At 32.0% G+C, this 26,366-nt stretch overlaps 5 protein-coding genes across 7 annotated transcripts in view; 3 read left to right on the top strand and 2 right to left on the bottom strand.

Moving 5' to 3' along the window:
* The window catches only part of LOC113398603 (uncharacterized), a 203,398-nt gene extending 196,961 nt beyond the window's left edge, over positions 1-6,437 (top strand). For all 3 annotated transcript variants that reach the window (XM_026637413.2, XM_026637412.2, XM_026637411.2), the window contains 2 exons: positions 2,660-2,754; positions 3,757-6,437. In XM_026637413.2, coding sequence (XP_026493198.1) covers positions 2,660-2,754; positions 3,757-4,294 — 633 coding nt within the window. In that variant the 3' untranslated portion in view covers positions 4,295-6,437. The remainder of the gene's footprint in view (positions 1-2,659; positions 2,755-3,756) is intronic.
* On the bottom strand, positions 6,436-13,903 carry LOC113398602 (zinc transporter ZIP1). Its single transcript, XM_026637410.2, has 4 exons — positions 13,065-13,903; positions 7,314-7,526; positions 6,842-6,998; positions 6,436-6,587 (listed from the first exon to the last, which is right to left on the bottom strand). Exons 1-4 carry the CDS (start codon positions 13,599-13,601, stop codon positions 6,571-6,573), a joined length of 924 nt encoding a protein of 307 aa, XP_026493195.1. The 5' UTR covers positions 13,602-13,903; the 3' UTR covers positions 6,436-6,570.
* A 944-nt stretch (positions 13,904-14,847) lies between these two features.
* Positions 14,848-21,149, top strand: LOC113398739 (uncharacterized). Its single transcript, XM_064217008.1, has 9 exons — positions 14,848-14,952; positions 16,182-16,416; positions 17,334-17,470; positions 17,914-18,027; positions 19,323-19,466; positions 19,673-19,931; positions 20,034-20,137; positions 20,247-20,379; positions 20,918-21,149. The coding sequence occupies exons 1-9, from the start codon at positions 14,863-14,865 to the stop codon at positions 21,067-21,069; spliced, it is 1,368 nt and encodes a 455-aa protein (XP_064073078.1). The 5' UTR covers positions 14,848-14,862; the 3' UTR covers positions 21,070-21,149.
* Positions 21,150-21,443: 294 nt separating this feature from the next.
* LOC113398740 (uncharacterized) lies at positions 21,444-24,294 on the top strand. Its single transcript, XM_064216853.1, has 6 exons — positions 21,444-21,543; positions 22,084-22,303; positions 22,799-22,926; positions 23,142-23,222; positions 23,331-23,367; positions 23,935-24,294. The coding sequence occupies exons 1-6, from the start codon at positions 21,448-21,450 to the stop codon at positions 24,243-24,245; spliced, it is 873 nt and encodes a 290-aa protein (XP_064072923.1). The 5' UTR covers positions 21,444-21,447; the 3' UTR covers positions 24,246-24,294.
* Positions 24,295-25,286: 992 nt separating this feature from the next.
* Positions 25,287-26,366, bottom strand: part of LOC113398807 (uncharacterized protein) — a 56,819-nt gene continuing 55,739 nt past the window's right edge. Inside the window, exons 10-11 of the mRNA XM_026637734.2 lie at positions 26,167-26,351; positions 25,287-25,869 (exon numbers count right to left, since the gene is read on the bottom strand). Of these exons, the coding sequence (XP_026493519.2) occupies positions 25,816-25,869; positions 26,167-26,351 (239 nt within the window). The 3' untranslated portion in view covers positions 25,287-25,815. The remainder of the gene's footprint in view (positions 25,870-26,166; positions 26,352-26,366) is intronic.

Raw genomic sequence — 26,366 nt, 5'->3', positions numbered from 1 at the left:
TGATTTGTTCCTATAGTTCTCTGCATAGCTGAGGTTTTCTTGTCCGAAACCAGTAGCAGTATTTTAAGCTCAATATTTAAGTACATATGTATCTACTGTGTCAAATTATGGTTTTTATTTGATTGCATTATATACCTATTGTACATATATGTGTATGATTGTTAAATTGTTACATAGAATTGTTTTGTAAAAGAAAATTAACTTGAAAGTCAATATTACTAAACTTATTAGGGAATATAGTAAAACTTTACATAACTAAGTACCTTTAGATCTAAAACGGTAACTCAAACGATTTATATTCGTCTTTAAATCGTAAATCGAATCCTTAGTAACGTTAAATTTTGACGCTGTTACTGAACCGATTGTTTTGTCTTGTTGAAGCTACTGAACCTCACTGACATATCGCAAACCGTAACTCGATCTACAGCATATCTAAAATGTACCTTATTCCGTTGCAATAAGCCTTAAATAAACCGTGACATTTATATATATATTTTGACGTGCAATGTTTCAAAACATTGATACAGTAAGTCATTGCATTAGTCAGTTCTCTTTGTTACTTTATATATGATATTACAATGGACTATATCTGACATCGAAAATAGATCTCAACTGTGTTTCATTCTATCAATTTTATTTCGCATCTGTGGTAGGTACTTAAAAAGAAATCTGAAAGTGTATGTATGAGGTAATAAGTATCATAGACGAAACCACGAAAGCATAACTTGTGTCAACTGTGATCATTACTTTGCTGTCATTATTTTAGTGGTCGTCCATTGGTCGAAATTCAACCGTAACTCAGAATCTTTTCTATAGGTATAAGATTTATTGTTTTGAATTGGAATCAAAAACAAAAAACCAAGAAAATGTCAATAAAAGCGTTTTCGGTATTTAAGTTGTCATATCGGCAGTGTCAGTGCGAACGTAAACTATGAATGTTTTATTTCATTTAATATTCTTGTAACACATATCACACGAATTTATAACTTTTATCTTCAAGCGCTGCTTCTCCATATAAACCTTAACCATGAAAAATCTCACACTCCTACATAAGCGCTTTATGCTGAAAAAATACACAGTATTATCTTCAAGTATTAATATATTGATTGATTAGATTATTCATTTGCATAAAAATATCTATTTATGTTTAAAAATATTCTTATGGTGGCGATCAGCTTGGCGAATTCAATATTATTGCATGTTAGGTAATTAATTATATGCTTTTTATTCATAATATATTTTAACAATCTTAATATTTTATTCTAAAGGCAGAGAAAAAAAGCAGCTGTGCTGAAAAGACAAGCAAAGTAAATTCGGAATCCACTCCGAATATTATTAATTTATACAAAATGATGCACTAATTCGTCAGATAACAAATGTCAGAATAATTGTTTGTTTTTTTATTTACAATTAACAAGATAACATTTATTCTACCTATTTCAATCGTAATACCATTATCAAAATACACACTTGCTGTGCTATTCACTAAGGACTCACTTCGTATCTCACTCGTGAAATGTACAAAGCTGGCTAACAGTGATAAGTTATTTTGATGAGAAATAAGGTGTTACGATTTCGCTTTCGTTTATGGAGCGTTTTTTAATAATTTCATAATTATTTTGTTTGTATAAATATATATAACAAAAATTTTAAATAAATAAGTAGTAGTCGATTTTTTAAAATGAATCAGACTTCTTACAATTTAACACAATATTTTTCCATATAAAATAATCTATCGAAGTGAATATCAGTTCAATCAAATAAATAAAAAGTCTAACCTAACCTAATCGAAAAAAAATAAACTACCTACGAAACACCGTTCACATGCTTTCGACAGCTTCCGATCTCGCGAAATATGTAGATTATAATCCAAGAGTATTTACAACTTCTAGAGTAATATTCAGGCAGTACATATTTCAAGATTACTCTAGTCAAGACTGTGACCTGTTGCGTTGATACAATAAAAAAATGTAGAACAATTCCTTGTTTGCATCAAGCTTTTACGGCAAACATTTCTAAAGAATGTAACAAAAACAACAGAAAAAACAAAAGTGTCTCAGTTTGCGTAGTACTGCTTTATTTGATCCGGTTGTTGCCCGATAAAATTTGTTTTTGTGTTATGGTAATTTTCTTTGATTGCAAAATATAATAATCTATACTAATATATAAATGCGAAAATAACTCTGTTATCTCGTCTCGCTTAAACCGCTGAACCGATTTAGATGAAATTTGGTGTGGAGATAGTTTGAGGCTGGGGAAGGACATAGGATATATTATAATACCCTATATCGTAGGTAAAATAGGACGTGACGATTTGTATGCTACAGGTAAAGTTTTAAAAATGTAGCTCGGTTAAAACCGCGGGTACACCAAGTAAGACCGTATATCAAAATTTACTCAATATATAATATTTACACAAATGCAGTTCCGATCTTTTCGTGACCAAAATATTAAATCCGATAAGATTAAATTTAAATGTATCATCCTCTTATTAATAAAGAAACCATTCTTCACTATTTCGTCATACTATAATATAAAAATATAAAAACAGTAAAACAAAAATAAATTTTTTTTTTTTAATGATTATAGTTCACGACAAAGATTCATCGTTAAAGTACTTACTATGTCAAACTTTAATATATATATTATAATATTCCAGGTGCTGTGTGGGGCAGTGGCGGGCGCAGGCGACGTGATGGGAAACGCGAGCCGCGTGCGCCGCACGCCACAACCGCACCACGCACACCGCGTGCTGTAAGTACCTCAACTGACCATACCCATATAATACCCTGGTGTGTTCATGGCAATAAATCTGAAATTCTAGTCTACATACCATCATTTATTCTCTAGTATTTTTTCCCCATGTTTTTGATATCACAAAATGGATTCGATATATCTTTGCTAGTGGGTAGTTAATTAATACAGATGGTGGTGGAAGTACTATTACTACAGACAATAATTCAAATATTTCAATTTGATTTGTTCAAAAAACAAGGAGCAAAATACACAAGAGCCGGTGGAGATTTGCTTACCTACACAAAGTACTACTACTACGAATAAACCTACTCTTATCTACATACGTCCTGGCGCTATAATTAGATTAAGTACTAACATAAACTAAACTCTATGGTACGAAATATTAGAAGTGCCATGGCCACCCCAAATACGGATACTTATACAAGTTTTAAATCAACGTAACAATAAGAAGAAGTAATAAACGAAAATGTTATAATTTGATTATTTATCAGACACTATTAAGCGGTCATAGTAGAAAAAGTAATATTAAAATTATCTTTACTGTTTATGTCCACCGTTCACGGATGTCCGCTCATTTAAAATTCATTCATTATTGTCTTCGTATATTCGAGATACTAACGTACCTGTTTTAATTAATCGTTTACTAGATACTCGTAGATACCATTTAAATTTTCTATCAGAAGACCTCATTTGCATTCCTGTATCTCTTATCTTAAATTACAAAATATGTTATGACTCAGTTGAAATTATTCTTAACGCAGTTCGGCAGCTTGTCAACTATTTGAAAGTTAGTTCTATTTTAAATGTTTCGTTGTATTAATGTTTTATTGCGGTATCTCAATAATTATTTACTTCCAATTTAATTATTTCGTACAAAACAAAAGTTAGGTTAGGACTGTTGATGATAAATTCATGAACTTATGAGATTTAATAAAATATATTACATCTGAATGTCACTATTTACAGTTCGTCTCTATCAAGTTACGTAATATGTTTCAGAACGGACGAAGAGTTAGACTCGACGGCAGCGTGGAAGCGGTCGCACTGGCGCGAGATGCAATCGATACTGCGGAAGGAAGGCTCCCAAAGGGACGTTGTCGAGTGCTGCCCCTCTGTACTCGAAATGGTCGCCAAGAAAGGCGGCCGAACACCGACCGGCCTCTACGTGGAACTATACGAGGACGGTGAGAACAAGCAGCGGCTCTATGAGCTCTCCTGCGCCCCGGAGGTCGTCGACAAGCCCTGTCGTTTCGTGGACGCTCGCCTCTACAACCAATCGAGGTGCGTCCAGAAGTATTCCTACTCCTACGCGCTGGTTCGGTACTCCGCCGCCACGGAGATGCCACAGCGGCATCGGCCCGAAGGACATTTCTCTGTGCCCGGGTCGGGCGGGTGGTCCATGGACTATGTTATAGTGCGTGCGGGTTGTGAGTGTCAAATAACGCCGCCGAAACGTAAGAGTGCACATCGGAAGCGCCTCGAGAGGCACAGGCAGAGGAAGAGGAACAGGCGGTTAGAGGAGGACGACGATACTTGACTTGTGAGTGTCGATCCAGTGGACTTTGAACAAATTGCGGAATTCCCGACATAGTTTTTAGGAGGTTAGTCGTAGCATCTGGTATTTAGTGTTTACAGTTGCGTATTTTTGATATAGTATATATGCTGATCGAAGCGACGTTTGTATTATTCGCAATCACAACATATATAGCCGTTGCTAATTCTTCTTAGACATGATCTAATGTTAAATTGATCGTAGTATGCAGGTTGTATAATTTATAAAGAAGTTAGTCGGATGCTGCGACGCGTAACCTCATCAACGTTACCGATGCCATCAAGTAATGCGTACGCTTGGTACATCAACTATCGGTACTTCATTGTATTTATTATGAAATTTTCGTCTATTTAATACGCTTCTTGTCTTGTGAAATTAACGTTGATCTTATGAAACAGTGCCTTCACTTTGTGCCTTATCTAGTATTTCTAGTTTATATGTCAATTGTAACTCGCTTTACAGTTTCGTCATTTGTAAAAATTCATTTTGATAAACATGTTTAATTATTCATAAGTGATTTTAGATTTCCTTTAGTATTTTTGTTAAACATCACATTTGTTTTTGTGGAACCGATATTCAGTGAATGTTAACACTATTACTTACTTAACTTTAACATCGATATATATAAGATATAATCTTGAATACATATATGAAAATAAACTCACGAGTATTTGTCAGTTGAAATTATAGATCAAAATTATATTCAATCCTTAGATTATTTATATATAAAGACGAAGTGTCACACTACAATAGAACTGAAACAAACGAGCCACTTTTTTATCTTGGTGTGCGTGACGGCTACGTTTGATACGTGTCAAACGTCATGCTATTTTACTAGTGTGCGTGTAATTAGTTTTTTTTTTCGAGAACGCGTTCCATTCGCCAGTCTATCTAGACATATAAATAATCAAAGATTTAATCTTAAAATTAATTCGTAGCTTGTAACTGGCACAAAGTGTGTTTCTTCTAAATCACTGCGCATACTGTTTATACCATTTGTTTACAAGATATAAGTACAGGAGTGACGATAGTCAGTTTAAATACTGTCTTCACGTTATACTATATTTACTAATACTAATTAAAAAAAAACAAAATCTCGTATAAAACCTGATTGGAGGGGTTTGTTTAAACACATATTTATCTCTTTCTGACATATCGATGTGACATTTAAAAGAAATAGACAGCGCTATTTCAATGATCACTCAACACTCAACAAAGTTTTATAAGAAGCCGTGAATGTCTTATATAACAAAATTATCATGAATTCCAACAAAGTATAGCGCAGTGATTATTATTCGTTTCATGAATGCTCTCTCATTACTTAAAAATTAAGAATATTTATTCGAGATTTTTTTTTTATAATTTTTTTTTGTTATCGTATTTTAAATGTATTTTTTTCGTAGATTTAAGTGTCGAGTCAAAGATCTGTATTATTTTCTATTTTGTAATACTTTTATTGTATTTAAATATTAGTTTCTAAGGATTTATTCATTTATTTATACTGTGTAATACGAGGTATTCCGATATTTGTATGGATATTGTGTATGTAGAGGTCGCTTCCATAATTATATTCATGTATATAATAACAATAGTATTATGGACTGAGATTATTTTGTGCATTTAAATGTGGTAATGGAATTGTAACGCAACATTTATTTTTTAAATTCTACATAATAGAAATTAATTCCGTGCAGCGCCATCTAACGTCGAGTAGTAACTTTTATTTTACGTCAATATCCCACAGGTGGCGTACCAAGTCTCTTTTTAATTTTTTACGCTAGCAACTTACACAACAGTGCCATGAGTAATTTTTTAGTGAATCGTAATTTAACAACATTATGAAACATTTAAGTCGATGTTAAAGATATCGATATTGTATCGAATAGTTTTACAAAACCGATTTGGGCGTACTTATGTATTTATTTTCAAATTTTACTCATACCAAATTAAACGTGCTTAGATTATTTAGGTTTTATTTTCGAAATCTACTTAAAATTAATTATTTATTTCAAGGCAAAATGGAAAAAAAATGAGTAAGATTTGTAAAAATTAACGACTTAACATCACAGACGATGTAAAAATATTTGGTGAATTCAAAAATACAATTTAATAAAATAAAAAAATACATATTTTATTGTCAAATCTTCCATTTTTAATTATAATTTTATATCTAATTAATACCAAGCCTTATTCCTTCTCTGCTAAGTGCTATATCCAAGATACTATATATATAAAACTTTTACAATTTTGTAATATAAAAATTATGCAGCATCGTGATCTGAAAAGGAAATTATTTTTAATACTTCAATTTGCTTATCCAAATTGAAATGAAAATATAAATAAATACTTTTAATTCACACAAAAGAGCCAAAATTGTTGAAACATCGTGCTCATTACGGATACATTAAGAAAACAGTTAGCTCAATTGAAAAGTTATTCATCTCCAATAAATGCACTACTGCGATAACTGTTCGCTCTGATAAACTAAACTGCATTCATAAAATGATATACATAAGGGTTCATTATTCTTACCTAGATACAACGTCGATAGGTACATTAAAGCGAAGCCAGCGGCTACAGCGACGAATTGCGCCATACCCGCTCCACGCTTCCGCTCGTGCCAGCGCGCTCGCTCGCGCGGTAACACTTCGCTTACAGTGACGTACAGTAAAGTCCCCGCAGCGAGCGACTGAAATTTAGAAATTCAAACTTTTTCATTGTTTAAAATTAAATGAAATAGGCAACTAATTAATATGATCAGCAAATAACGGAATAACGGAAAGAAACATATTTTATAATGACCTCACAATATGGCAACCACTGAGCCACTTTGTAATTTTTAAACGACGTCGATCGAACGTATTTCGAAAATAGGAAACAGTGATGCGTAGGTAAATATAAAAAATGGATGAGATATTTAGTAGTAAGTATGCAAATAGGTAGGTAAATAATAAAAGATGACTCGACTAGAATGAACGTACCTCCAGAAAAATATATGAATTACCTGCATAATAGGCACAGCCACAGAATTATTGAACACGCTGACGTTATCCAAAGCGGCACCTAAAGCGATACCGGCCGCCGAGCCGCCGCTGAACAGCGCCACGCACGCCACGTGCGCGCACAGGCGGCCCGCGGCGCTCGCGCACAGCTCGGCGCCCAGGCAGAAGCCCACGACGAACTTGTGGCTCGCCACTGCGGCGAGGAGTAGCAGAACCTGGACAATATATTTAAAGTAAATTCATATAAAATATCACAAAACATTTAAATTAATTAATACATTATTTACGATAGCCTCATAAGGTCTTACGTTAAATCATGGGATCCTTAGGAACGTATAGAAATAAATTACAACAAAATAATTATTATTTTTAAAATATGATTTCTGAAATTATTTATATTGTGGATTGAAAAAATGTTGCAACAAACAATCGGTACTCGGCTTATTCTGACATTTTTGTAACATCGTCATACTTATGTATTGCTTCTTAAAATTGTCTCACTATACTGTAACTAATATAATTATATTTACTATAATTATCTCATTTGTACTTCTTCAAATCCTCGCTATATAAATATATTTAAGTCGTAAATGAAAACCTGACGTCGCCTCACGAAGTGTATTCATACCCTATATAAAGATACGATAACGAGCCGCTTGCCTCGTTCGTCGCATGTACTCGTATACGTATACGTTATAGACCAGAACATTCGACTTCTAAATTTACGAAACGTTTTAGAGGGCAAAACGTACAACTCGTGTCATATCGTGAATATCGAAACAAAACGGACATTTTTGGCTAGATTTTACATGGTAATTACATGGTAATTGGTAAATGTAAATCATATCATATAAACACTTTTAAATAAATAAGTACATTATTCTTATTATACCTAGTTTGAAATATATCTAGTGCACGGCGCTGAAGGATAATATCGAGAGGATACCTGCATAAGTCGATTGAAGATCTGTACCTGACACGTGATTATACACTGTTTATAATCCGCATTAAACAAGCGTTATGAAATAAACTCCTAACCTTCTCTTAAAAAGGACAGGAAGTCTCAGCCGAACAGTGTGACATACTTATTATATATTCTATCATACACAAGAAAACCATACACAAGTCCTTGTGGTTCATTTGTGGTTCTTTTGAATAACAAAAGTAAAATAATTTACTGAAGTTATCTCAAATTTAGTTTTTTAAGTTCGAATTAACATGCAAATAAACATTTTTTGTACTTTACTAGTTGTCGTCCGCGAATTTATTCGCGTTTTAGGTGTTAGGCATAAACAAAGAGTCTATATCCTTCCTTGGAGTTCAAACTTCCTTCACACCAAATTTGATATAGCCTTGAAAGAGCAACAGACAGACAGATAGAGTTACTTTGGCATTTATAATAAAAGTATAGCTATCTGTCGAAGTATATTCTAAAAAGAAAATGTGCTACTAAATATTTTAAACATTTAATGCGTTTTGTACCCAGCACTCGATAGTGTGCAGTAGACACAGTAACCTTGAAATGATTTGACCCAACCCAACGAATCGAAACAAATTATAAGGATAACTCAGCAATCGCAAAATAAACTGATAAATGCCAAAGTTCGCAAATTTGTCGTATTTAGAAGTTATGTGTCTCACACTATTTAAAATAAATGAACATTAACACGAAATGTAATTTTAAATGTCAATTTCTGCGATAATTATTCATACTAATTATATTTACATTTTAAATTTAAAAAAGACATCTGTTTTTATCAATTTTTAAAGTGCGAAATTAACAAAAAACCACAGAAACAAATTATAAATGCATTTTACAAACTGGCCCCAAACAAATAGGATACGATCGAACGAGTGATAAAACGAGGAACTTTAAAATAATGTTGCAATAGAACACTATAAAAAAATAAACAAAAAATATTGGCATATGAGAAACAACAAACCAACCTTGATTTAAAATGATACCTAAAAATTAGTTCGGGAAAATCCCTCAACACAAAGACATCACGTACTATGCAAATGAATAAAAATATTTTTATTAATGCTCAAAAACGTGGTTTTAAGTTATAAGTCTACATGACGTAGCCTGTGTTTTACTTTTAACTAGGGCACGTCTATGTATGGTTTTTTAACAATTGGATAACAACGTATCTAGATCGCCGCTGTTAGAAACCATATCATCAGCTATGTATCGACATATATTTAGGTACACGTAGCCTGTTGTACATATTTATACAAGCATACTATTAGTTTACTCGCAAACCAAAGTATGTTTTAAGTATTATTTTAAGAATTATTATAATAAATGCAATACTATTTTATTGTAATTTTTTCAACAAGATATATAAAATGTGACAAAGGATATTACATATTTATTAATGTGGATCGAGAAACTAGATAGTACAATTTAAAACACGTATCTAATAGTCGCCTTTTAAATAACACAACATATAAACAAACCTTTAATCTTTTATAAAAAGATAATCTCTGATTATATTGAGCTTAACAACTCTGATGGTTTCATAATTCTAGTGTCTACAGTTTGATCAGAGGTTGCAAACTTTTGAATGAACTACTTTGAGGCATAGGCATTTTTCGTAACACAAATATTATCTACCAGTATCTCATGTATGAGATCTTTTGAAATAATAATAATAATAAAGCCCTTTTTTATTTCCTTAACATACATAGAAAAGTAAAAAAAAACACATAAGAATACATACATTTCTTCTGTTAAGACCCCTAGCGGGTATAGGCCTCCTCCAACAGTTTCCAGGTTTTCCTTACCTGTGCTTTCTTCATCCAGTCTATTCCAGCAATTTTTTTAATTTCATCTACCCATCTTTCTTCAGGGCGCCCTCTGGCTCTCATGCCACTAGGACCGGACCAGCTTGTGACCAATTTTGTCCACCTTCCATTAGTCGATCTTGCTAGATGACCAGCCCATTTCCATTTCAGTCGTTTCATATGTTGGAGAGCATCTATCACTTTGGTTTTTTTGCGTATCTCTTCTGATTTCTGTTTATCCTTCATTCTTACATTCAGAATACTCCTTTCCATCGCACGCTGGGTCTTCTGTATTCTGTCCCTTGCATAGTTATTATATATCCAAGTTTGTGATCCGTATGGCATGCAGGGAAGCAGACAGCCATCCATAATTTTCTTTTTCAGTATCAAGGGTAGTTTTGATTACATTATTTCTTTTAAACTCCAGAACTTAGTCCATGTCTTGTTTATTCTTCTATCAATTTCGTCCTTGTGTCTGGAATTACTGAATGAAACGATTTTCCCCAAATATATATAGCTGTTTACATATTCTAGACTCTGTGAAATATCGGCTAATATAGGTGTTTGGACTGAGTTGGTCATTACTTTAGTTTTGGATGTGTTTAATTGTAAACCTATACAGTTGCTTTTTTCACATAGATCTGTTATCAATTTTTTTTTGAGAAGATAATTATATCATCAGCAAATCTAAGGTTATTAAGGTATTCCCCATTGATGTTAATACCTTTTTATTTCCAGTCCAGGTCTTTCATAATGTGTTGTAGAATGCTGCTATAAATATTGTAGGTGATAGCGGGTCACCCTATTTCACGCCTCTACGTATATTGATTATTGGCCCCAACCTGTCTAGTTTTACACGACTTACGCTTTTGCTATAGATATCTATTAGGATGTTTATATAAGTTTTGGGAACCTCTTGCTGTTCTAGGGCTTGCCATAAGCTGTTGTGCGATATGGAGTCAAAGGCTTTTGCATAGTCAATAAAAGCTAGGTATAAGGGTTGTTGGCGTTCTTGATGTTTTTCAATCACTTGTTCTAGAGTATGGATATGATCGATTGTACTAAAACCTTTTCGGAATCCTGCCTGTTCCACGGGTTGGTACTTCTCTATCTCTGTCTCTATTCTCTTATTTAAACAGGATGCGAATAATTTATACATAGTTGGGAGTAAGCTTATAGGGCGGTAATTACTCATGTCTGATGCGTCGCCCTTTTTATAAATGAGTATTATTCTTGACTCCACCCATTTCGCAGGTACTATTTGCTCTTGGAGGATTTTATTAAAAAGATTTGAAAGAGGTCTAGCTAATAAATATTTTCCGAATTTGAGAGTTTCATTGGGGATATTATCATGTCCAGGACTTTTTTGTTGTTTAAGCCTATATCTATTTGTCTTATTAGTCTTATGATGTTGTATTTTCAATTTGTTTTTGGTATGTATTGGTTTTGTCGTTATGTTTTTTATAGCTATAGAGATCTTTGTAATAATCTGAGGCAATATTAACAATATCTATCCTTGTTTGCGTAAGTTTTTGAGGGTCTTTTAATTTTATTTTTGGAATCCACGTTTTACTATTATTCAATTGTTTAAACGCCCTCTTTTGACTTCCAAAATTTAATAAGTTCGGTTCTATTATTTTCATTCTATAGGATTCATAGTCTTTTTTTAGATTTTTGTTTGTAGTTTTGTAAAGATTCGAGAGTTTTTGCCTTTCTTCTCTGTTTTTCGGTTGCTTACGTTGTAATTCGTTTCGTTTTTTTATCATATTGTTTGTTTCTGCTGATATTATATTCCTTCTTTCTTGTTTAGTGTTTGTGTTTTTTATGCTTTGCGTTATGGCTGACTCTTATTTTATTATAGTATGAAGTCGCGTCGTCATTTTCACACCAAGTTGTATTGTGTAATTCAGTTTTTAATAAATTTACATAATTATTAATATTCTCTTATCCCTGTAGTAAGATTCGATGACTTCCGAATTTTGCTCTGCTTAACTTCTGTATTCCTAAGTTAAGTGTACCACGTACTAATTTATGGTCGCTCGTGAATAGGTCATTGTTTAATGTTTCTATATTTGAAATTTTTTTTGGTTTATTACTGAGAATATAGTCTATTTGATTTTTGTATTTCCTTCTGGACTAGTCCAAGTCCATAATTGTTTTTGCTTTTTCTTGAATAATGTTTTATTATGGTAAGTTTGTTATCCAGTGCATATTGTAGAAACCGGTCGCCTCTTTGATTTCTATTGCCATAACAATATGGTCCCATTATTAAGTTTTCGTTCTGCTTTCTTTGTCCAATTTTTGCATTTAGGTCCCCCATTGTAATTATTAATCCGTTAGCGAACTTATGAGCTGTTTGCAATTGGTCGTAAAAGGATTTAATTTCATCTTCATTTGCATCCTTTGTTGGTGCATATACTTGTATTAATGATAATTTTGTTGTTTCAAATTGAAGGTTTAGTATACATACTCTTTCTGATATTCCAATGTAGTTCTGGATATAAGACTTATATTTATTTTTATTCAAGAAACCAACACCTCTATTGAATTGATGTTTTGAAATACATTCATATATTTAAATAGGTCGGCGACTGAAGTCCTAAGAGTTGTGTTATGATAAAATGATAAATCAATAAGTGAATAATTCTCTTACTAATTTTGACCAAAGGTTTTATACAACTGTAAAGAATACTAGTTTAGTGTTTTGAATTTGTCAACAGCGCTATTGATTACATTTTGGTTCAATAGACAGATTAACTATAACAGTTCTCAACGATAAATTTGGTCAGGTTTTGATAATAAAATGATTGTACTTACTTAGCATCGAAAATATTTTATTTAAACATGATTTATCAAATAGTATAATATAGAAGAAAAGCATATACATACTTACATATAAAGTTAATATATATACATACATATAAAGTTAATAAGTAAAAATATTAAGCATCTTACGTAAAACTTACCTGAGAAACACTTTCTTGCAAACCAATTGCCAATCCTTCCAATAAACTATGCACGAACAATGCACATAATAAACCGATAATTCCAGACGAACTCTTATTGCACGGTTCCGTGTGACTCACGTGACACATCCTCGGATTCCCCGAATCCCCGCAGCATCGCTCCCTCATCTCTGCGTCCCCTGATCTAGTCACTAGAAGACTCGTCTCCTCCACAGTTCCATAATTTCTCATATGACCTCTTTCACTTTCATTAGTACCGTAAAAGAAATGAACAATTTCATCTACAACATATACGAGAAAGAAACCCGCACACAGTAACAAATCGGCATAATCCGGTAAGTTCTCCCTTGCCTCTGGTAACATATGTAATAGAGAAGTTGAAAGAAGAACGCCACCGCCGAAGCAGAGTAAGCAGGAGATTAATAGGGGATGTCTTTGTCTTGCATTCTGTGATATGCAAGCGGGAATCATACCCACTATGAAACTGCCCAAACCTAACACTAACATGGATATTGCTTTTGCTGTAGTTAAATCCATGTTGATATCTTAATTCACTTCTTTGATATTTCACAATTAACATATGATACGTGATTCATGTGTATTTATTGAATAACATATCGTTATTCGCGTCGCGATGTAATTGCTTGAAACTTACTGCTATAAATGTATCGTTCATTCGTTACACTCCGTTCATTTTATCTTTTATTTACACACGTTATCAAATTCATAACACACACACACGTGTTATCTATGAATGATTTCCTTGACTGTATTATGTTTAATTAAATTTAAAATACGTCCGCGTCATTTAAAACATTGATTCGTAATGCCAGCTTACCCTCAAGGAAATGCTAGTTGATTGTAAGCCAAATGATTTTGAACTTAAATGATATCGTAAAGAGTTCAAATTCTAGCTGTCGACTATTAAGATCCATTTTGCATTGTATTGGAATTTATTAACAGGACAACTTATTTCACAATAATCCTAAATCAACATATGCTAGTTATCACGGTCAAGCGAACAAAGAAATAACTACTACAAATATTTTTTATTATTTCGAACGTGCCTCTAAAATAAAACCGTCTTAAATTTTATTTAATATAATGTTTAGAAAATTACACTAATACAATTCAATATTAAAACCAGAACAATTTTTTTCTAGTGAATATGTCTCATTGTTAGTTAATGTGATCGATAACGTTAACATGTGTGGTCGTTTAAATTATTATGTATTTTAAAATTCGTAAATATTACTCTTTATACGTTTATTTTGACCTTCAGATGTACGTAAATTATCCAGTTTTTTGAGCTCTTTTATTTGTACGACGTATTTTGTTGCTGAGGTAAAAGATAATTTCATATTATATATAAAAATAAAACAAAAAATAAAATAGCTCTTCGTAAGGTGGAATTGTCTGTTGGGCACACATTGCAGAATATCATTCGATGCATATATGTTTCCAAACAAATGCAATTACCTGTAAATATATTATATATAACTAGACACTTTCGGGGCTGATCCTCATTCATTGAAAAGTTAGTCTAGACTATAATTAAAAATATTGAGTTTTTTATATCAAAGTATTAAAAAATCCTCTCTTGAGTACACTTATTCAAACAGACACAGATCTAATAATATATTAATTATAATTAATTAATTATTGCTATTAATAATTTAAAAGATAATATGTTCGTCTATAATATATTTTTTAAATTTCGTCTATAATCATAACTAGCCACAAATAAAAAAGCAAATAAAAAAGAAATCTTTTCCCGCATTGTCATGTCAAACTAAAAATGAATGATTTGTTACAAAAACATGGATGTGCTAACGTATTCTCTGTTCCTGAAGGATTGAAAGAACTTATGTCTGATGTAACACGAGAAGTGAGTTGTATGTAGTACTTAGTGAATACATCGCGACACTCGAGTTGTTAATATTAAAGAAAAAAAATGCAGACATGTACAGAAAACTTGAAATAAGGAGTATGGCATAGCATATTAGAAGTAATTAATATTTAAATGCATACGTCACCGATATACATCAGCTGTTTGTATATATACATTATCAGCATCACATTTCATTTTTTATTAATTTTTAGCAGTCCAAAAAATCTTCACTTTGACACAAAACTTAAATATATGTGCAATACAATTTTACCAATATAAACATTTATTTATATTGATTAAATGATTAAAATATGATACATAATATTTAGCTAATCATGAATTAACAGCCCTTAAATGTCCTAAAGCTGGTCAAAGTCATCCTGACCTCGAATATACATTAACAATTGTACATGTGGCAGAATTACATCCGATGCCTACATATGTATTTTTTTATTTTGGGACTTTTGTCCTACACAGATACGTCAGTCCCACTGTCCCTTCTTCCTATTTATTTAAATATCATTTAATATTAATAGCCATTAAATAGAATTCCAGGAGCATCCTAGCAGATTCTGATAAAGGATTTGATAGAATACTCTGAACAAATCCAACATCGAACAAACATGCTTTTAAATTACTTAAGAGTAAACACATATGTATTTACTCCACCGTCGAGCACGAAATGAGTTATAAATATTAATTATACACATGACAATTATATAGAGTGAGTGACAGTGACAGACCTTTAACCTGAGATCTTCGGTTAAATAATTTAGGTTTATATTTAATATACCGTTATCTAAGAATATTATCGTAACCAAGTCCATAGTAATATTAGAAGCTCTAATAACCTCATCGTTAAACTTCTTTCAACCAGCTGCAATGTAATAAAATAATGCTTGTAAAACTCCCTCTGTATTATAATTTTTATAAAATTTATTATGACTTCTCTCCAATTGATTAAGCTGTTTTGAATTTATTATATAAACAAAATGGATTACACATTTACTCCGATAAAATATTATATCCATGAATTAAGTTAATTGAATTAGTATTGACTAATTAATTGCTTTTATCAGCTTGAGACTCGTAAATAGTGATTTAATTAGTTAATGATTATAATTAATTATGTCAGACACAATTTAAGAAAACACATGACTACGAATCTATCTTAAACTATGACTATAATTGATTACTATCGGTTGCGAATTTAATAAATATTACAGGTGTTGCGTGAACAGCCTCCAAAAATTTACGATTTTATTTCCAATTATTTATCCGTACTACTCATAACACGAGAACATGGAATAATGGCTGTAAAGATCATGGATGATCTCTGCGATTGCAGACCCTCAGTGTCAGAGCACTTGATACAATTGGGACTACAGATAGGAGAATCGCAAATTTTATCTGAAATAATTAAGGAAGAAATTGAAGGATTCCAGCCGAGTGAGGGAAAAGGTAAAACAAAGTAACCACCATATACCCTAGACTACAAATTAGCCAAATTAAATGCAGCTTCATTGTGTGTAACGCTTAATTATTATGTTATATCAATCAGAAGTATGCTTTATAATATGTTCTTATAAAGTAACATAGCAGTTGACGATTTCCTTTTTATAAAATTCCGATATATGGAATTTGCATAGACATATGTATGTTTCTTTTTTAATTTAAAATTAGTGGACGGCCTGGAATATGGGCTACCTGATAATTAGTGCTCATCACCACCCATGGACATTATAACTGTAATAAATATTAACCATCTCTCATCACTAATGTTCGACCAATCTTGGGAACTAAGATGTTATGACCCTTGTGTCTATAATAACACTGGCTTACTCACCATTAAACTCATATAAAACAATACTAAGTACATATTGCTGTTCGGCAATTGAATGATAAGTAGGTGGTACCTACCCAGGCGTCCCTACACGTAATGAATTGAATAATTTAGTCAAAGATTTTCGAGATCGGTTCACTTCGTCTAGCCCTCCAGGTTTTTTAATGGTTAGCAGTTCTTTAATAAAAGAAACAATGCAGCTTCGGTTCTATTTCTTATCGTCTTATTCTTTTAACAAAAAAAGGATTCAAAATTTTATTGGCAAAATATACATTACTGTCAATGTCTCCATTATAAATTACACCTGTTGAACCCATAGACATAAGGAAGTGTCAGTGTCGTGTTATCTGAAAAGCTGTTTACTATATAGGAACGTGTCAGCATGTCTCCATCAAGCCAGAGTTTTTAATCATGAAACCACTACTGGTAACTCTGCTGTCAGACAATAATGTTTTGTTTGGGAGAATTTTTGTTTAAATGTAATCTTAATTTTGTAATTGGAACATAAATATTGCCTATATTTTTTTCTTCACAGAAACAATAAAAGAATATGATATAATTAAGAAGATTCTTAAAAAAATTCCGTTAGATGAAGTAATGGCGGCCAAAGTGTGTCAAGTCGCAAGGAAGGCGTTCCGTGAATACTGGTGTAGGAGGCAGACTATGGAAAAGGTATAGGTATAAAGGTAGATTACTCTAAAACGTCGGCTAAACTTTTCAAAATAACTGCACCAATCTTGCAGAAGAAGATTGATTGTTAGAAGAATTAATTTAAGTGATGCTTCACTTTTAGTTTTCTTCTCTTGCCCGTGTACCCAAGACATTACCAATACCAAAGTTTCAAAATCACACAAAATTAACTATTAAATATGTTTTTCTGACTGAATTTCTTGCCGGTTTTTTATATTCAGAATATATATTCCAAGCCATTGGTAAAATTACAACCAATTTAATCGTGTAACTTGTGACCATACTCAACATAACAAAATCCTACGTTAATTTAAAAAAATATTTTGATTAAGAATCGCCGTGCATCCCAAAATCAAATCTTTACTTCATATTTTAAGCAAAACTATGTTTCGAAATCAGTTAATTCTATTTATTGATTTTTTTAGCTTAAAATTCAGCCGAAAGAACCATGGGAAGTCGCTGCACAAAGAACACTAGAATTATACAAAAGAACCAAGCCATCTCCGAGTGAACTGACTAGGGCTACTGAGAAAATACAGGTCAAATTAAATTACTCAGTAATCGAATATCCGTCAAAGATCAATTGAACCTTGACTCCAATATTAAGTGATAAGTTCAAGTTACTTTTACTTTATTATAAAGTAGATTTATATCATATTTATATAATACAACTGGACAGTTTTTATGATTGGAACTGCTACTCTCAGGAACTACTAGATCGGTTTTAATAATTATTTTGCATTAGGTTCCATTAAATTAAATTTCGCTTAAGTCGCTTCAGAGCACCAACCAGATATGTATATATATCTACGAATACAGCATAACTGTATGGAACAGTTATATTTAATTGTATAAACCATGAAATTTCATTAAGATGAAATCGCGGTTTATAACTAGTTGTGTTGTATAAAAGTCTTTTTCCAACTACATTTTTACTGATCTACAGATCCCACGGACCGCTTATTTGAAAGCGTTAAATTGTGCTTGTTCATCTGATTTACAGTACAGTAAAAAATCTTGAGAATCTTCACGTGTCCAAAGATTTTTTGAGATTTATTGAATAAACTTTTGTTGTACAACTTTTTGGGATTTTTTTTTTTGGTGAATAGCGTTAATAATGTGAAAATTATAATCCTCGTGTTGTTAGAGAATTAACTAAGCACTATTAGGATTAACTATTATGAAAATATATACATATTTGTTATATATATGTCGCAGCTACGTTGTTTGATTAGCTTTTTAATTAACTGCCTAGCCATTTTACTAAACGAAACCTTTTAAATAGCGGCCTCAGTACATTCAGCCAATACATTTTTCATTCATAGAATAGGGTTAATTAGCTTTACATCCCGAAATTAATAGCTTACCTGTTAGCTTTGGACGGATATTTCTTGTTGCTACTTCCTAGTTACTCATGAAATTTAAATATTGAAATCGTTAGGTTAGAACATATTTGGTTAAATAAAATTGTATTAATTAAACATTCTGCGCATAATTCGTTCGGCTGTGTAATAGACGCAGAACCAAATTAACCAATCGGTATATATAACCATAGAATACTATGAACGGAAGATATTTTTTAGTTTTGGCTTAATGTCATTCAAACCACTAATAGAACGACGCCGCTTATTAAAAAGGCTAGACCGTAAATTTAATTAAATTAAGCTAGTTGACTGCGAAATATACATAATTATTAAAACAACTTAATAATATTACCCGTCATACATTTGCTAACGAATTTCTCGTATTTTATACAGAAACAATCTTTAATATTTTGCTTGGCTATTATCATATACGCATATGGTAGTACAAATGTACAGATTATCTTTTACAGGCCGCTTATAGAGGATACTATGTTCGTCGAAATCTCCTTCGTCATCTACGACCTAAATCTAAGGAGAAGAGTCCGAAGGTAAACTTGCCGGGACCCCCGCTCGATGTCGCAGCGTCTAGGGAAATTGACTTAGGACCATTGATTGTAAGCTTATATCAAATAATAAATATTACGTTTATTTTTTATAATACCCTAGTAATTGTTTGTAAATATCACAATAAAAATGCTTTGCTCATGAAAATATTTATATAAGCATGAATACATAATAATATATAAAGTTTTATTTTTACAATGACTGGTATCTTTGTTTGCCCTCGAGCCGTTGCATATATTATCTTAATACAATACAGAATATAAAAGTTCGAGAGGACAACGTCAATGCTATGTTTAATGAACACGTAACTGAAAAACTCGGACTGCAGTATGATCCAATGAGAGCGTTAACACATGTCCCCGATGAAGAATATGTGGAAGAAACGGATTTTCCAGTACCGAGGGATAGGCTGTCCAGAGCTTCGGAAACACAATCACAGATTCCGATGACGTCGAGTTTTATTGGCTCTCATCGTAGTCGGGCACCAAACGCTGTTCCAAGCCAAATATCTGATGGTACATTTATTTTTATTACAATTTTTCAGAATCAACATAATATTCGCTATAATATTATGTTGTTAGTATTACAGGTAATTAAAACACGATTTTTTATTTTAGGAAAACGCCAGAGTCGTTTACCAAGCCAAGCAGATGCTCATCGTAGCCACGTAGGAAGTAAAGTCGACACAACTGAAACGATACAAAAAATTTCATTCTCAGAGGTAGTTGCAATTTTAGCATGTTGATGATGTTTTAATTTTAACATTACTTTAATTTAATTAACGTTACTTTCAAATATTGAATACCAAATTTTTTTCGCTACTACTACAGGTACCGCCCGAGGTATTTTCAGACGACCTAGCCGTTTTAGAAGGTGATGTTGAAATCAAGGAAGTATTAGCGCCGAAGTCTGAACCCATTGAAACTGAAGTAATGGAAGCTGATGTTCCAGAAGATATACCAGGTAAAATTTTATCTAGGTTCGTTTTTGTAAATATAATTTGTCAGCGAACAGTTCGCCGAACAACTCTTATGTCAATGGAATGGAATATATACAATCCAGACCTAGACTACCAGACTAATCCTTCTTAGTTAACAAATAGGCCACCTAGTGGTAAGTGATTACCACCACATAGACAATGGTGCTGTGAGAAATATTAACCATTCCTTACATCGCCATGCTCCACCAACCTCAGGATCTAAGATGTTATTTCCCTTGTGCCTGTAGTTACACTGACTTACTCATTCTTCAACCCGTAACACAACAATACTGAATACCGATGAGTGAGTGGCATCTACCCAGGCGGGCTTGTACAAAGCCCTACCACCCAAAGTAAAATAAACCACACGAAGTAAAATAAACAAATGAATTTAACTACAACATTTCTTGATGACTGATGAAAACTAATTTTATCAAGTATATTTGATATCAATAATAGATTTTTCCTAAAAATATGTAAATAAATCAAAAAATGATGAAAAATATTCTCCACTAACCTATTTTTGTATTGATGATCGTATTGAAGATACTGAAGGTGATGAAAGTGCACCAATAGAAACCATTCCATCATCAGCCCCTGAAACTGCTAACACGACTGATATTGAAGACGAAGCCGCAGAAGAACTTATCGTTACTGAAGAAGAAGAAGGTTAAATAACAAAGAGGAAATATTTAAAAAATATATTGTTTTATAAAATTTCCTATTATAAAGGATTATTTATATGTGAATTCAATTTCGATTTGGTTAACATTTATGAGAAATATGATTTTATTTTATTTTGTTTTAATGATTTTCAAATTAGATTAAAAAACTTAACGGATTACATAGTTTTTATTTTCGAATTTCCTTAATTTTAAACAAATGATTATTATTAGTTTTATTCCAAAACTAGTCTCTATAAACAAATATTGTGTATCGGCATTTAATGAATATTTTTAAGTTAAGAATCTATTAAATTGATGAAAGCGTTGCTTACTCGATTTTGACGTAAATTTGAAAGTTTTCGGAAATTACAACATCACTAATTCACAATGGATAATAATTTACTTCGGTCACAAATCCATGAAAATTGCAAATTAAGTTTGCCTGAAGGCTTAAAAGATTTACTGAGTGATATATCGAGGGAAGTATGTGTTAAATAATTATCATTATGTTTAGACCGCTACGGTGTACATGTAGTCATTTTTTATTATTATTAATTAAATTATCAACAAAGATAAAAATAAGATTCCCAAGAAATCCTTGTGCTATAGCGCTGTCTAGCGGTGAGTTACATTTTTGATGAAAAATGTAATACTTATATGAGCCAACTTTTTAACTTATCAACATGCAGCATACACAAGATTATATGAAAATATTGGCGTTTATTTTCAGTGATTATATTAGTATTTTACTAACCAATTGAGAATTCAGCATATTGAAATAGTATAATAATAATTTGAAACATTCTTCGCATGGTTTTCAACTGCTTTAAGACTATAAGCTTCATGTGCAGTCTTTCATTCAGATCAAAAAGAGTCTTATAAGTATCCTGAATTGTATTTGTCTTTCATTAAAAATCTGCCAGATGGCCAAGAGCCCCCTTTCGGCCATCAGTTAATTGCATATAGTAACACAAATTACGTTCCAATAACTTCAATCGTACTTATTAGTATGCATCGACACAGGTTCTAAGAGCCCAGCCACAGAACGTATATCAATTTGTAGCAAAGTATCTTGAAGCACTACTAGAAGTTAGAGATGTATTATCTATCGCTTGTCACGTTTGTGATGACACCTGTGAATGTGCTTGCGACCCAGAACTGCACAGCGAGTTGAAAGCAATTCGCTTGGATGAGGATGATCTTGATGAGGAAATAATTGGGCCGATTTTCAAGAACGAGTCAGGTGTATACATTGATTATAGATTTGACTATTTGTTATTGTTTTTGATCAAGTGGTAAGTGATGATCAAAAGGGTTATTTATATTTAAAGTTATGTCTCCTGTCATCTTGTCAGACCCGCTAATCCAGCCTGGCACATTGAGGGCGCCTCTAAGGTAAGTTAAGTCCCTGATTAATTAAAAATATTTGGGCAAGAGATGGAGGAGTGATCGCCAGAATTGCTTGTACCCGGGCAAATGTTGTGCTTAAGATGGGACTGTTCATGGTCTTAATAATTGTGAATCATTTAATTACATAGTTACCTTAATTATAAGCCTAGTCAAACGTATAGAATAGATCATTTTTGTATCAGATTTGACAAATTCCTTTGAAAATAAATATAACTATTTTAAATACATATCATAATAAGTACTATACAGGTAAGACAATAAAAACTGCAAAAAGCACCAATTAAGTATTAAAAAAAAAACATTAAAATATATCAGAAATGTTTTTCAGTAAATGAATCGAGTCTACTTGCGAAATTGGCAAACAAAACTAGCATTCACGATTTATATATACCCACCATCCAGGAAGCAGTCCAGAGAGCGTTTAAACGTCAACAACTAAAAAACACTAAAGTTAAGGTAAAATGAATACAACATGAACTTCACCGAGGTTAAAATATGTTACTCATTAATCGCCTACTTCATTGAAATAAATAAAACAAACTACATACAATTATTCCATGATATAATCTACGTATTTACCAGACATAACAACAAACGTTAAAAGTAAACTTGTCTGTTTGATTACTGTCTTGTTTGACTGCTTATACGTATAATATACCAAACGTTCTTAGTACTCGAAGAATGACCCAAATGATATAACAACGAATGCTGTCCAACACACCATTCAACTTTATCAACGAGCCAAACGTAAGGTAGGCCTCAGTACCAATGTTTACAACGAAGTGCATATAACATTTATTTCGGCTACTCTTTGTTTTCAAAATATTTAATAATTCGTATTTAATTGTTTCTTTTTTCAGCATAAAGAATTCTTCGCACCAACAGACCTTAAACTATGTAAGCATCGTTCGTATTTTTTTAATAAGCTATTAGATGCAAATTCTAAGAAAAATTTGGTATTAATATATTTTATCCAAGTTATTGTCTTAAAACTAATCAATTTTAAAATAATATGTAATCATCGTTTATTTGATATTATTACACAGTTATCTAACAACAGCAATCACTGTTTTTAACGTTAAGTTGGCTGTTAATACAATTAAAGGAAAAAATATACGTATAAAACCGCACTGTGACTTGATACATAGTGATATTTTTTTAGCAGTTTGTATTGCATCGCTCTTTAACCAAAACATACTTTTTTCTCGTGAATTTACAATTTGAAATGCATGTATGTATACATATTTTTGTGCAAAGCGGGCTATCATTTGAACGAACTGAAGTAATAAAAAACAAAGTTCTATCAAATTCGAATCGTTACTTTAAAATATTAAATATTTCAAACAGTGTTGCTAGAAAAGTACTCCAAAATGTATTTTGCAATCACCTAATTACAACAAATATTACAACTTATTTATTTTCTATTGCATTCTTCAAACGTCTTCCGCTTCGTCATACGAGGAGGTACCGAACTTAAATCTCACACGGCTGGGAATGTTGACAAACCATTTTTTCAAGAGCAGGGTCTAGAATTATCTTTGAATAATACTGGTGATGAAGGATTTACTAGCCCAAAATGTGTTACATACTATAAAAAAGAATTAGAAAATGACCAAAATTATGATTTTAATCATCCAAAGTATGTCATTGAAGATTTTAACGAAGATATACTAGAGGAAATTGTCGAACATGAAAAATCAAGGAAGACATCAATCGTTTCATCTGTTGTCGAATCTTTAACAAACGGTGACGACACTGATGATGAAGTAATGTGAATTGTTACAAATAATTGGTCTCTTTCAAATAAAAAACATTTCTTTTTAATTAAAATTTATTGTGTCTTACCAACTAATCGTAGGGCAGATATAAACAATTTCGCTAAAAAATAGATATTTTTGGTAAACAATATGTTATAAATAAACTGTACAGCAAAGTAATAATTAAAATGTATGTGTATTGTTTGTTAAAATGATATATCATTACATACATTAGCACAATAAAAATATATTCAATTTAAAATCTATATAACATTCAATATATATCAACATAACAGAAATAAATGTGAAAATCAACGAGTGTTTCACTTAAAAAAAATAAGCACACATTTATTATACATATTATTATAATACAAATCGAGTATTACAGTGCTTAAATTCACTATATCATATCTTCATACAAAATTACAACTAAAACACTATACAAAGTCATATCCGTAACTTCATATATAATATACCTAATGTTTATGTAAATACTGTGTACAATTATGTATAAACAGTTACATATATTAAAAACACAACTTGTTAATTATTAATAAAGGTTAAACTTAGAAAAAAAAATTAGTAGAAATCACAGCTTATCTCGATAATTACTAACAAAAGTAATTTATATCTGAAAGGAATTAATGATTCAAAAAAGGGACCATTAGCAGCGATACAATTTTTTGGTAAAATCTTTAAAAAAAGAACTAAATAGACTAGCGGTGTTGCTATGAATAAATAATATTAATTGTTCGTTAATTACATTCTACCGAAATAGTCTAATAATGTCATTAATAAAAATATCTTACACAATAAAATTTATATTAATATTATTCATAGTACAATCCTTACACACTTAACCTTGAGCGACCAAAAATTTTAGAGATCTCTTTACACATACTTTGGTATTATCCAATATCTAGACCAAACACGCTGTGTCTAGAAATATCTAGCATTATTTTTTATAGACAATCATCAAAATCTTGAATATTTTGTCACTAAGCTGTTTTAATAATCTGTGCAAATTATGAATGTTGCCAGTTAAAACATTTCCATATATTTTATTACAAAATATAAATCATGTAAATTAATATATTTATTTTAAATAAAACTAGATCGATATTAAAGTGACACCAATGCTATTTATACTTATAAATTATGACAAAAGCACCACAATGGTTATATTATTTAGGTATATATTTCAATATATGAGTAGTTTCTTTACAGTAGACTAGCAGTATATACTGGTTTATTAAAATTGACAGCTATTTGACGACTCTTGTTATGATTATTAAGAATTGATTACAACATTTATTCAAATGAAGCACATGACTGAATGTTCTTTGTTTATATTTACCAAAATATATTATGCAATAAAAATAGGAGCGAGAAAGACGACTTTAATTATGCATTGTGTGTCAAATGAATCTCTTCACTACAACAGATATACTAATGCTTAAAATAAACATATAACAGCTACACTATCTATGTATTAAAGTTTCCAGTAAATATTTGACGTTTGCTGGGGTACTGGTAAATTTAATACCTAATTCTCTTATGTTTTACTTTTCTAAATGACAAAAGATCTTCAAATCGTATCCATTCCCCCTCCCATCAGTCTGTTGCCATATTCGCTCAGCAACTGTTGAAAAAAAGGTTTTTGTAAAAAATACACATGGGATTATATATTAAACTATCCAGACAGACGATTTACTGTCTCTCTGGTGATTTTCTTGTCAGAAAATAATAAAAAGGTATACAAAATTCAATGTAACACGACACGACAAAGGTTTTTACCTTTGTCGTAATATACCATTTTTAACCTCTCGCAAACAATGTATAGTAATTCCGGTCACCTCTTTAATTTGACGACGATTGTGTGCATATAGCAGATAAATAATTTGTCGTAAACGATAAAGAAATACGACTCGTCACTGACCTTGTACAAGAAGACGTAGTGGTGTCGGTTGGAGAGCGCGTGCGGTCGCTGGTCGCGCAGGCGGCGCACCACACGCGGCACGTCGGCGCGGCCCGCCGCCAGCGCGCGCGCGCACAGCTCCGCCGCCACCACGCAGCACGAGCGCCCCGCGCCCGACGCGCACACGGCCACGCACGGCCGCACACCTGCACGCACACACC

This window comes from Vanessa tameamea, chromosome 14 (assembly GCF_037043105.1).
Source record: "Vanessa tameamea isolate UH-Manoa-2023 chromosome 14, ilVanTame1 primary haplotype, whole genome shotgun sequence".
Taxonomy (NCBI): domain Eukaryota; kingdom Metazoa; phylum Arthropoda; class Insecta; order Lepidoptera; family Nymphalidae; genus Vanessa; species Vanessa tameamea.
This window is presented reverse-complemented; position numbering and strand designations above follow the sequence as displayed.

Bases quoted from the DNA above. Each gene is read 5' to 3' on its own strand.
- LOC113398602 (XM_026637410.2), bottom strand. From the start codon at position 13,601: ATGGATTTAACTACAGCAAAAGCAATATCCATGTTAGTGTTAGGTTTG. The intron at 7,527-13,064 runs GTAAGTTTTACG...TATATTGTCCAG, and splicing joins TGCAAGAAAGTGTTTCTCAG to GTTCTGCTACTCCTCGCCGC. The intron at 6,999-7,313 runs GTAATTCATATA...TCTAAATTTCAG, and splicing joins TGGCTGTGCCTATTATGCAG to TCGCTCGCTGCGGGGACTTT.
- LOC113398739 (XM_064217008.1), top strand. From the start codon at position 14,863: ATGAATGATTTGTTACAAAAACATGGATGTGCTAACGTATTCTCTGTT. The intron at 16,417-17,333 runs GTAAAACAAAGT...TTTTCTTCACAG, and splicing joins CCAGCCGAGTGAGGGAAAAG to AAACAATAAAAGAATATGAT. The intron at 19,467-19,672 runs GTAAGCTTATAT...AATACAATACAG, and splicing joins TTGACTTAGGACCATTGATT to AATATAAAAGTTCGAGAGGA.
- LOC113398740 (XM_064216853.1), top strand. From the start codon at position 21,448: ATGGATAATAATTTACTTCGGTCACAAATCCATGAAAATTGCAAATTA. The intron at 22,304-22,798 runs GTGTATACATTG...AATGTTTTTCAG, and splicing joins GATTTTCAAGAACGAGTCAG to TAAATGAATCGAGTCTACTT. The intron at 23,368-23,934 runs GTAAGCATCGTT...TCATACGAGGAG, and splicing joins ACCAACAGACCTTAAACTAT to GTACCGAACTTAAATCTCAC.